At 42.9% G+C, this 12,058-nt stretch overlaps 2 protein-coding genes across 5 annotated transcripts in view; one reads left to right on the plus strand and one right to left on the minus strand.

Annotated features, from left to right (window-relative positions):
* NAGPA (N-acetylglucosamine-1-phosphodiester alpha-N-acetylglucosaminidase) overlaps positions 1–5,782 on the plus strand; it is a 23,840-nt gene extending 18,058 nt beyond the window's left edge. For 3 of the 4 annotated variants that reach the window (XM_025203731.1, XM_025203725.1, XM_025203716.1), the window contains one exon: positions 5,223–5,782. In XM_025203731.1, coding sequence (XP_025059516.1) covers positions 5,223–5,532 — 310 coding nt within the window. In that variant the 3' untranslated portion in view covers positions 5,533–5,782. The remainder of the gene's footprint in view (positions 1–5,222) is intronic. The other variant, XR_003093972.1, reaches the window with a different exon arrangement.
* A 104-nt stretch (positions 5,783–5,886) lies between these two features.
* The window catches only part of SEC14L5 (SEC14 like lipid binding 5), a 49,077-nt gene continuing 42,905 nt past the window's right edge, over positions 5,887–12,058 (minus strand). The window contains exons 12-15 of the mRNA XM_006015550.2: positions 11,175–11,312; positions 9,054–9,299; positions 8,253–8,431; positions 5,887–6,980 (exon numbers count right to left, since the gene is read on the minus strand). Of these exons, the coding sequence (XP_006015612.1) occupies positions 6,875–6,980; positions 8,253–8,431; positions 9,054–9,299; positions 11,175–11,312 (669 nt within the window). The 3' untranslated portion in view covers positions 5,887–6,874. The remainder of the gene's footprint in view (positions 6,981–8,252; positions 8,432–9,053; positions 9,300–11,174; positions 11,313–12,058) is intronic.

Below are 12,058 nucleotides of genomic sequence, written 5' to 3' on the forward strand. Positions count from 1 at the left end.
CCCATGACCCACCCCTGCCCCACTCCCTCCCTTACTGTGGGGGCCTCGATCTACCCCCCTACCGCCCCTTTAACTCCCACACTTACCTACTGGGTGGTGTTTGTGTGTGCATCTGTATGTATGCATGTCTGTCTGTCCTTCACTCCCAAGCCACAGTACCCCACACCCTTCTAGGATAAGGAACCCCGCTCCCCGGGCTCCAACCCCAACCCCCACCACACACACAGCCCCCCACACCTTCACAAATTCCACCCCCCTCCAACCATACAAAATACCTGCATACTTTTGCATAACTTCAAGGTTTTCTGCACATAATTATGAGTTTTTACCTGTGTGATTAAAATCACAATTAATTGGGACTAATTTTTTTAATTGTGCAACTAATCATGATCAAATTTTTTAATGGTTTGACAGCCCTAATATATATATTAGGGCTGCCAGTTCTGTGGCACTATAGAAAAATCTAGTTTTAGCTCAGCTGCTAGTAGAGTAAGTTTAATAAAATGGTAAGATTAAACTCTACTCGCTTCAGATCATAAGAACATCAGATGATTAAGTTTCCTGACAGCATAACCACAGTGCTTAGCTAAAACAAACAAACCAGCAAGTTCTTTTGAGATGGCTTTATTTGCAAGTTACAGAAATATGGAGAGCAGAAATGTACAGCTTGTAACTCCAGTTTACAATTTCCATAACTAAATGTACCTTTAGCATCAGATTTCCTGCCCAGTAATTTGTTATAAAGCACCATGCATTTTATTAGTGTGCTCTGAGGTCCCAAAACAAGATTTTTCTCCTTGACAAAAATTTAACCTTTTATTAAAAAAAAAAGTAAAGAAGGTTCCCAGGTGAGTGGGAAAGGTAGTACCTTTGTTTGCTAAATAATAATGCCCATTTACCCTCTCCAGACAAACTGTGTGAAAGTAAGTGTTACAAAGCCGTTCAAACAGATTCACTTTGGCCTGTGTCAGTGCCGACAGTTAACCTGCTCTATGGACAGTTATAAGAACTTTCACAAATTCATTCTGGGAGAACAAAACCAGCAGCAGCAACACTCTTCAGATAGTCTTTCAGTCTTAAACTTTGAAGAAGAGAGTTTAATATCTACATTTTTTGCAATTAATAGCTCCCAGCTTAGAAACTGTTAGCACAAGGACTCAGAGGAAATTAAATGCTTTTTTGAAAGAAGGGACCGCTGTGACCTTCCTGCTGCAGGTACGTCAACACATGGTGAGAACATAGCACCTGAGTTCAGTAGACAGGACTTGCAGGCTCGGGCCCATTTCCCACCTACCACTTTTAAATGCAATGAACATGACCAGTTTAAAATTACTTTGCAGCTCAGCAGCAAAGTCATATATGTGAGTAAGTCCACATGACAGGACATGACCAGCCCTTCTTAAAACAAATGGCCACTGATTAAAATTGACACCTGTGCTTTTGAATTATAAGTGCAAAGGAAAAGCTGTTCAAATGATGTAAGTTCATTAGCTTCATCCAGTCTAGTACCATCACCCTGTTCAAGAGCGGAAGAGATCAAGTTAATAGAAAAAAAAAGAAGAGATCAAGTTAATAGAAAACAAAAACATGCCTTGCCCTATCTTCAGAGGCTAATACTGGCTTAATCCTCTTGTATGCTGTCTATGTCCCAATTTGGCCAGGAGAGTCCTGGATTTTGCAGGCTGTCCTGGTATCTTGGCCGGTTGGTGAAAATTGAAACACAAGTCCCAGAATAGTCCAGCTAACATCATCTCATCTTTCTCTACCAACTCTGCTGCACACGAGTGTGTGGCAGCAGAGCTCACCTTAGGGAAAGTGGTGTCCCCCTGCAATTTCCCCAAGTCAGCAGCACTGCCACAGGCAGAGGCAGGTGAACAGGGGCATGGGGCACAGTCCAGCAGGTGCGCCAGGCAGGCGGGCAAACACCACTACTGCTGTGCGGGAGCAAGGCAGGTGGACTGGAGCAGGTGCCACGCCACCTGCATGTGCTTGGCCCACCTGCTGAGCAATGGCTGGAGGCAGGGGCTGGCTGGGCACTGCTCTATTGCACCTGTCTTGCTTTCACACAGCAGCAGCAGTGTCTGCCCTTCCAGCTAACTGGCACACCATGCTGCTCCACCCTCACTTGAAACAGTGTCCCGGATTTCCTTAAAAATATGGTCACCATACTACACCCATCAACATGCAGTCCACTAGAACCTAAGGAACTTAAAATTCCAGGTTAGTAAGAGCAACAGACATGGTTTGCTCTGCTGTAGAGAGTGGGAAAGGAAAAGGACTGACAGATGACAAGGAAATTATTTTCACTATATTCCTTTTGGTGGCTTCCTTAGATCCTTCACAGGAGAGTTGAGCAATGACTGGGGGAGGGAGTGGGAATGGGAAAGCTGACACACAGGACACTATCCTGTTCCCAGAGTGAAAACTTCTTTAAACAGAGGAACAAAATCTCCAAGGCATTTTAAAGGGAAGGGGCCTTAAGTGTTATATGAAAGGTCTGGGTTCAGACTGGTCGATAAGGGAGAACTCAATTGCAAAGTACTTATAAACCATTGGGGGGAGGTACTTATAAACCATTGACTACATCTTGTCAAATCAATTTTGGTCCTACATTCATTTTTCGTGGAATTAACATGCCAAAAGATCACATATCAGTTCCAGAAATTACTCTGAAACAGAGAAAGAGCTTGACAAATCCTTTCCCCGCAGGGCTTGGTCTTGATATCGTGTGGCTGCATATCTGGGCTACCAATTTTACAGAGTTGCCCAAGGTCCATTAATTTATTTCCAGCTTCAACCCCAAGTGAGGCTTACTATTGGTTCTGGGGCCTTAGCCATTATTTAAACAATCCCTGGGTGGTGAGAAATTCCAAAATTTCATGAACCTTAGAACGAATGGTAGATGGAAAATTCTTCCTATAGTTACCTAACTAGGGAGTAGATGCAGCATGTGGTCTGAAGCAACACACATAATGAATGGTTCAAGCTAACATGCCAGAGCTTGAAAATTATTCAGTGAACACTAATAAGACAAAAGAGATCTGCATCTCCGAATTTTTCCAGGCAAACCATGTACCGTATTTCCCTGCATATCACATGCCCCCAAATGCACTGTTTGGGGAAGGCAGAATGAAGGGAAAATGATTTTGGCAGAGCCGTGGCTGAATTCTGACTGCAGGGGATCCCAACTACACGGCTAAACCCTGACTGGCACTGCTTAGGCAAAAGTGACAGCATTAACCCTCTCAACTCCTGGCTGCTCAGCCAAAAACTAATGCCAATTCTGCAGCAGCTATCAAAGAGTTAACAGTGTAGTTTTTACTTGGGCATTTCATTCCTCCTCCATTCCAGCACAGAAAATTAGCTTCCCCACTTAAGCTACACAACCCAATTTTCAGAAGGCTAATTTTTTTAGGGAAAGGTACCGAGGTATGCAAGTTCTTAGAGTAATAGTGCAAACAGGCCTGCTCTTCCCACAATACTGATATTGAGAAATGCATAGAGAGGATAAATAAGGAAAGGGCATTTACTCTTAAGTCCGTCCCTGACACAGACTACAACAGTGCTTTATTGTATGCCCCAGAAGACACATTTCAGTTCTCTTGGTACAAGGACTGGAAGAATCCACGAATGCTGCTTCACTGCTCTGCCAGTCAGGGCCACTTGGACTGAAATTCCTCTCAGCCTGTTTGCAAAGCTAATAATGCTGCTCTTCCTAATATATATAAAAAGCCCCCAAATCTGGTGTATCCTAAACTAGGACACATTTTCAGAAATGGACATGACTACTTATGACCAGATATTCCCCCTCCTCCCCACATTATAGCCAGAATAATACTGTTCTTGCCCTACATGGCATTTTTCCTTTCAGGCTCTCAGAACACTTTATAAAACAGTACATCTCGCAACAGCTCTCTGAGGTAGGTATTAGACACATTTTACAAATGAACTAGCTGAAATAAGAGGTTAAGGTCCAAATTTACATCTACTGACCTTATCTGAGTGCCCAACTGGTTACCCAAGCCTGATTTCCCTCAGGACTGCTGAGCAGTGAGACCTGCGTTGATCTCAGGTAGTTAAGGTGCTCGGCACCATCAAAACTTGGTCCCTCAAAGCAGCAATAGACGGTCACCCAAAACTGGAGGCCACTTCTAAAGTTTCTGACCTAAAGGATCTACAGGGAGCGGTGGGGAGCTAGGAACAAAACTCAGAACATTTATCTTTCAACCTCACGCTCCAGTCAACAAAACGTGCTGTGAAATATAAAACCATGCACCTTATTTTCCAACATGGGTAATGTCAATTTTTTTAAATGTAAGTTTAGGTTCAAAGAGTTTTACTTTGTTCCACATCTACAATTCATACAGCAGAGTTTAAACAGTGCAGCATCAGACATGATCATCAGTGAACAGAAGGCTGACTTCTAGGATATCTTACTTTTCTCTTTCCCGCGATGTGGAGGAGGCAGCAGGAGCCAACGTTCCACAGATCAGACCCTTCGGCTCCTATTTCTCAGGAGAGAATTCAAATGTGCACAAATTTACTTGCTTCTGTAGGCTCATCAATCAAAAATTAAGAGATATAGAACTTTTAACCAGCTAGAGAAGGGTAGGGCATACCGTTCCCCTGTGAAGTGGAAAAGATTCTTAACAGGACAAAGTAAACTGCAGTACATAGGATAATAATAGGATAAACTGAATAAATAGGATGATGAACCATTTTAGAAACAGGATTGTAATTTACGCAACTTTGGTCAACGCTCCTATTTGATTTCCAGTGGTTTCCCACAGCAAAGCCAATATTTTCTGTCCTCCTTAGCATCAACCTGGAACCTTGTTAAGTAGTCCCATTAAAACTGTAGCTCCCAACAGAGGTGCAAATTCCTCACTGATCAACAGTGACAAGCGTCAAAAACTACCTGGGAAATTCCCCCCAGTATGTTTTCTTATTTAGAAGGAGTTACACCTTCCTGGGATGGGAAGGGGATTACTGGAGTTTCCTTTACCAGTTAAATCAACCCAAATGGTACTTGGATTCATTGTTTAAAAAGTTATAGCTAAGACCTTCAAGGAGGCCTACAGGGAAGGTAAGTGCCCAACTCCTGTTGAAAAATGCCTGTTGGTACTCAACTTGCTATGTTAGGTCCCTTTAAAAATACAGTCTACATAAATTGTTTACCACAATTCAATTATCAATCAAAGTTGTTTTTACTTTTTGCTTAGAAACCAGCAGACAGAGGGAAGAGAAAATAGATGCAGAGAACCATCAGTGATCTACTTTCAGCCTCCATCCATCCGATCTCTCCAAACCTGGTCTGGCAGGTTGAGGGGGAAAGTGAACTCCTGCCTCAAGAATACTTTGTGTATGTCTGTTAGTTTTAAATATCACCCAGCAGCAGCTTGGTGTTTGACAGTGCTTTTTCTAATCTCTTATTATCTGAGGAAAGAACATGGGTACACTTTTCTGTCACTTAATTTCTCTGACATGAGTTATAAAGGTATTACCCTTTGTGATGCATCCATTTGGTGGTGAATGATACTTTCTACGTATCTTTAAGAGGCATTTTCCCCTTACAAGTTTTGTCCCTGCTCACATCTCCCTCTCTCGATGGCAGAGATGACAGCGCTCACCATCAGCTACATGTACAATCAATACAGCACTTATACATCAAGGTGCCCAGCAATCACAAAGGTTAGAAATGGAGTAAGAGCTGTAGGATTGAAGATGATCAGTAGTTCTCTTTTTAAGCAAAAAACCCCAAAACCCTGAAGTTCAGTTCATTAAAAAGGCAATCAATTAGGTTAAGTAAATAAGTAAATAAATAAATAAATAAATAAATTACCTACATACATACATACATACATACATACATATATAAATGCCTCACTGAAATTATAAATAAGTTAAAAATGTTTAAACAAGTGACTATAATTTGAATAAATATGTGTTTAAATACGCAAACGCACTTTACAAAAGAGAGTTCCTCTCTTCTCCAGGTTAGCCCATGGTTTTGAGAAGCAACCCCTGTGGTGCTGCTCTAAAACTTTGTGCCTTTACGAAATAAAATATTGCTTTTCTTAGCCCTTTTAGTGCGACTCACTTCCCTCCCACTGTGTGGGATGGTCAGAGATCTACTCATTATTGCTTTTAAACCTGAGGAAAGAGAAAATAGACAGTGTCTATCTTTAAAGAAGCTGCCTGCTAGAAAAGCAGGTTCTCCGCTTGGGCTTTTCAGGAAACACTGTTTCAATTTTGGGGTCTTACTGTATTTTTAAAAAAGGTATCTCCTAGCAACATCTCCATAATCATCCAACTCCATTGCGAGAGGTCTCAGGTTTGGATTAGCTTGGAAGTGATCCCCAAAACATACCACCCTGTATTAAGATATTTACAGCTTGTTTCCAATCCCTGTTCCTCCAGTACCCACCATACCTGGTCATGTGTAACGGTACAGTAGGCACCCAGAAAAACTAGACTAGTTTTGCTTCACATGACTCATCTAGTCTACGGTCATAACAGATAAGGCAATATCAGTCTCCTCTACCTTGGGTAGAAATAGGACTGATTGGAAAGAGCCCTTGAAATCTCAGTAATACACAGATTCATGCAAACTGATAATCACCCCAAAACAGAGTTGTTAAAATAAAATTGATAAACAGGCATCTGCTATGGAATTCAGTTTGCAGATTTAAAAGTCAGTCTCTTACTGACAAAAGGTTTCAAACAGCTCTCAGAAACTTCTCTGTGACTGCAGCCACTTGTGGTCTTGTGAATGACTATTCACTTGCAGGTTCTTTGGTCAACAGACCAGCTCTTGAGGAGTCAAACTAATCCAAGTATAAAGTCTCAGCAATCTGCAGAGGCAGAGGCTGTGCTATCTGGACACGTGGGAACTACTCTGGGATTGGTTGGAAGATGTGGTAGCTCCGCTGAGCTGGGAGAAGCCACTGTTGCAAGATTCCAGGCTTGACATGGATCCCCTGGGACAAAAAAAAATTGACATTTTGTTACACACTTGCACTACTGACGCTTGACTATATCTGAGATTGGAGATAGTTCATTCCTGGAAGGGGGCAGAAAGTGATTTTTCTTTAGTTTGTCCCCAGCCTCATCTTCCCATATACCAAGTGGTCCACACTCCTATATGTCATGAGGAAGAATTTAAATGTCACAGCCATGGATACTGGGACCCTTCCATTCAATACAGAACTTACAACTCATGGGGACAGGTTCTAGTGAGAGCTGCTAGGGGCAGCATACACGACATGTGGAGCAGAGGTTAACCAGAGATCTCAAAAGACTGCGTGGCCCATTATGTGTTAACCAACAAGCTCAGTCTACCAATATGAGGGTAAGCCTTTTTCCTCCCTAACTGACTGACAGTAGAACCAACTCTTTTTTTTTCCTGGTACTGAGAGGCCACATTGAGCTACTGTAGCCACTTTCCCCTTTTCCTTAAGACACTTCAAAGAATCACAGTTTTGGGGAATGCACTTGAATTATTAAAGCAAGCAATTCTGGATTCTTTGCTGCCACCCCAGCTCAGTAGTACTTGGGCAAATCACATCATCACTTCTGTCTCCACTGCCCTCATCCATAAATTTAGACACACTCTCCCTCTCTCCTGGTAGTTTCTTTTGTAGCATGTCCCAGAGAAGTGTCCCTTCTCTTCCCCCTTCCTTTTCAAAAATCAAGGTGTACATCTGTGCTGCATGTGTTGTTGGTGGTACATACATTCAATCAGCTGGCAGCCTCTATCACATGACTACTACCCCTCTCCAGCATCAGGCATAAAGCTTGGCTGCTTTGTCTAGTACCTTGGAACATTCATGATATGAAGTTAATCTTAGACACTGCTTTCCCAAGAGTACATTCAACTCCCCTTCAAGTCCCTAGAGTAACTATTGGCATTTGCCATAGTGCAGTGAGGACAATGAATAACATCTCCTGTGGACACTGAACCAAACTATAATCCTTAAAAAGGGAAAACTTTAATTTCCACCCAGACCAAATAGCAGAGTTTACAGTAGTCCTAACTGCTGCTAACTACACAAAGGAAAGTCTCTCCTAGGGAGAAGTTCATCAGGGAAAAAAAACAGTAAACTGGAATCCATTTAATATATTTTCAACAAAATATAAGTTGCAGACATGTTAAAGGTTATGTATGTCAGGACTGCCAGTCACATTCAGCTCTGCTGGACATGTTCTCTATTGCAAGCCAGACAGTAAATCCCTCTTAATAGGACTCCTACCTGAAATCCTTGGATGCAAGCACTTCATAGTAGTACATGAGTTTACACTTGTGATTGGAAACCTGCAGAGAGGCCAGAACATCATCGACACGAGGAAGGCTGGTGCCAGTACAGGGCAAAGGGCCATGCATTTTCCATTGGAGAATGTAAAAGCCAGGCCAACGGGTCACATGAGATCCCTGGAAGAGATTGATAAAGAGCATCATCAAGTGGCCATCATGCATCTGAATAATAATTAGAGCTTTGGTTGGTGGGGAGAAGGAGAAGGTTTGCTTGGTGGGGTGGGAGACGGTTGTTTAAGAGTCTTTGTTCATATTTTCAAAATTAAAGTCAAAACAAAAAGGGCCCACGCCATCAAACTCCAGTGGCAAGCTGTGGTACAGCTCAGCCTCTCGCACATCACAGACCTAATCCAAGCCTAGTGGGATCGGTGGAAAGACTCCCCTTCATTTCACCGGGCTTTGGACCGTGACTTATGTTACCAGTTTTCAGTGGCTCTAATCATTCCAGAGCATGCTGAAGAGAATGAGTTTAAGCTAGAGGTTACAATACTATTGGATACATGCACAGGATCTAATCTTATGCATATAGCTTTCACCAATGCCTCTTTTCTCCTGCAGTGGAGAATTTCTTACCCATTAATGTTTTTAACATGAGATTTAGGGTGTGCTAAGGTTTCCAAGAAATGCTATGAAGCTCTGCCCTTGTTCAACCTCCACATCTATTCTGCACTGCCCCCTTTAGACATCACACCAGCTCGTTGTGGCTGTTTAGACACCAAGAAGTGGAGGCATGTCCTACCTGGATGCTCTCTCCTTCCCGACAAACCAGCGGGGATTCCATACGGCTGTAATCCACCCCCAGAACCCAAGACTTATCAATCAGCTGCACATTGTCCCCAGCAGCTGAAGTACTTGGTAAGGTAGTTTCTTTGCGATAGGTCTGGGGCGCTCTCTTGGAGTGGAAGAGGCTGAACACCACATCTCCCTTCAAGATGTCAAAGTCCCAGGTGATCACAGATTCACCCTCCAAGATTTCCACAACTATCTAAACAAGAAGCAGCACAAATAAGCTGTATAAGCTCAACTTCAGTCAGAAGCCAACATCCTCCCCACTTTCCCTTGTAGATGCAATTACTGGCACAAATCTCACATCTCCCAAGAGAGACATAGGCTAATCTCAGTTCCCATCTGCTAGGGTAGCTTGTCACAGCTTTAGCTGCACCTGCTTGAGTGGTGAATTATAGTATTATTTGAACTTTTCTTTTATACTCAGCCTCATTTAACCATTGCTTCAGCTTTTATATAGCTTCATTATTATTTGAACTTTTCTTTTGCTTGAGTCTGCACTATCAGCTAGCCTTGAGTTTGCTTTCACAGGCAGCTATATTTCAGCGTTATCACCATAAGTGTGCATAGTGTGAGCCTTGTTAATAGCTCGAATGAAATGAACTTGGCACTAACGGACTAAATCAGAGGGATGACATGATTGGATATATTTATGAAAGATGATGAGAAGGGGACCAATTGGACAGTGCCCAACAGCAGATCCCTTGGAATTTCTGGTTTTGACGGACAGACCAAATTAGGAGTCTGGTTAATTGAGACACCGGTAAGAGACCGGATTAAAATGCGTGCATGAGATGGGTTTATTGGAACAAAGGAATATGCTGACAGGATAAAAACATGAACACAGGGAAGCCAGGGATGATCACAGGGAAGCCAATCAACAGTACCCAGAAATGATGAGTCATCAGTGGAGTAAAATTAAAGAAAAAGCATAAAAAGGGGGCAACAAGGAAGTTAGGTGCGTTTCATCATTTAACATCTGAACTGAAAACAGCCAGTACCCACAGATGAGCACCCTCTACTTTCAGGAACTGATTGGCCACCTTTTCTGTGATGTGGAGTAACATCTGGGATTGGGTGAGACCACTGAATTAAGTATTTCTCTCTCTCTATGTACAAACTATTAATACATTTCTTGTGTTAATAAAGTAAGATTTTAGTTAAATCAAATGGTGCAAGGCATATTCTGTGTTCACTCTGGGTTGATTATGCTTTAGCGATCCTTTAACACCATGGGCACAAAACACATCTTACAGATTCATAGATGTTAGGGTCGGAAGGGACCTCAATAGATCATCGAGTCCGACCCCCTGCACAGGCAGGAAAGAGGGCTGGGTTTTGATGACCCCAGCTAGATGCTTATCTAACCTCCACATCTATAGCCTTATGTGACAGGGAATCTACTCATCCACATTCATCCCAACTCTCTCGTGTCAGAAGTGTCTTATACGTCTTTCTTGCTACATCCTATAGCAGATCTAATAAGTATAACTAGACCAAAAGTGGAGGACTGCTTTAGAGTGGCTGTCTGAAAGGTAAAATGTGTCCCACAGTCCACCTAACTGTTTTATGGGAACTCAAGCAAGCTGAGTCATAGCAATTCATGATCAGAAGCTAGAAACTGGCAAATTGCTTCTCTCTCCAATATTCACCTTTCTGACTGTCTAGGTGTCAGGGGTGTTCCCAGCCCTCTCTCTCTCTCTCTCTCAATGTCACCCTTGCTATCCTAGAGGCAAACATGGATAACAGAAGCCAGGGTATCAGCGTGGAAGCCGATGACATCTGGTTTCCCAGAAAAAGAAGAGCAAGCTGAAGTGTAGGCAGGTAAAAGATGACACTACTGATTTCAGTGCTTCTAAATCCCAAATGGCTGTTCTTCGCTTCTTTAGAACCTTGACATGCTAGTGATGTGACCCTAGGCATGCTCAGAAGAGACCTGTCCTTCCAGAACATAACTGGGACCCCCAGGACTAGCTAGCTAGAATAGAACAATGCCAATTTGTATCCATCAGACCCTGGGAATCACTTCCCTGTCCTCCTCCCTTCCTCAGCATTGCACACTGAGGGCTTGTACCTCATGGGGAGCTCCTTTGAGAACACATGCAGAGTGATAGATGGTTTCTGTCCACAATCGGATGTGATCAGAGTTCTCTGGTTCTTCATCTGTTTGATAAAGTGACTTGGGGACGAGCCCACCTTCAGGGACATTACACTGCAAGAAATGAGAGAGAAAAACGTTTATAACAGAAACTTCTACTACACTGGCAGTTAGGGAAGTACCTAGTTACTGACACAGCATGCCCAAATGCCCAATTGCTCAGTATGAAACACTGGTGCAAAATGTAAAGAATAGCTGCTGTACAATGCCATAACTCCATTGACTTCACCTCACAGTATACCAATAATGCCCCAGACCTAACCTGCACTGATATCTTTAGGACTGTCCTTTGACAACTGAAGCAGCAGAATCATATTTTGACACTATACAATTGGGTGGGACTTGATTACCAACTTGATCTCCTAGGAGACAATGAAATAACCCCTCTTCTCCCCAAAAAGAAAGAAGAAGAAAGTTAATGAGCCCTCTCCTTATATTTTCCTTTTTAAGAAGATAAAGACAAAGTCCTGGGTCACCCAAAGGGAGCTCCAGCAACTCTTAACTAGGAGCTTTTGTTGCCCAGGGGCTAAAAGCTGTTCTCCCTTATATCCATGCAACTGCCAGGATCACAGAGTTATAAGCAGGGATCCGGGTTTTCTGTTTACTGCAAAAGAATGCAGGAAAACATGGGTTTTCTCCTTTGAAGGATAAAAACATGGGAAATAGCAGGTTTCTCCTTGCAGGCTGGCAGCGTTTCAGTCTGCAGAGGGCAGCTGGGAGGTGGGGGGAGTGGGACTCAGGGGAAAGGGGGCACCATGTGCATGTGTCCACACCCCTCTTCCCCACACACCCACCCCATT

Source organism: Alligator sinensis, unplaced genomic scaffold (genome assembly GCF_000455745.1).
Source record: "Alligator sinensis unplaced genomic scaffold, ASM45574v1 scaffold404_1, whole genome shotgun sequence".
NCBI classification, from domain to species: domain Eukaryota; kingdom Metazoa; phylum Chordata; order Crocodylia; family Alligatoridae; genus Alligator; species Alligator sinensis.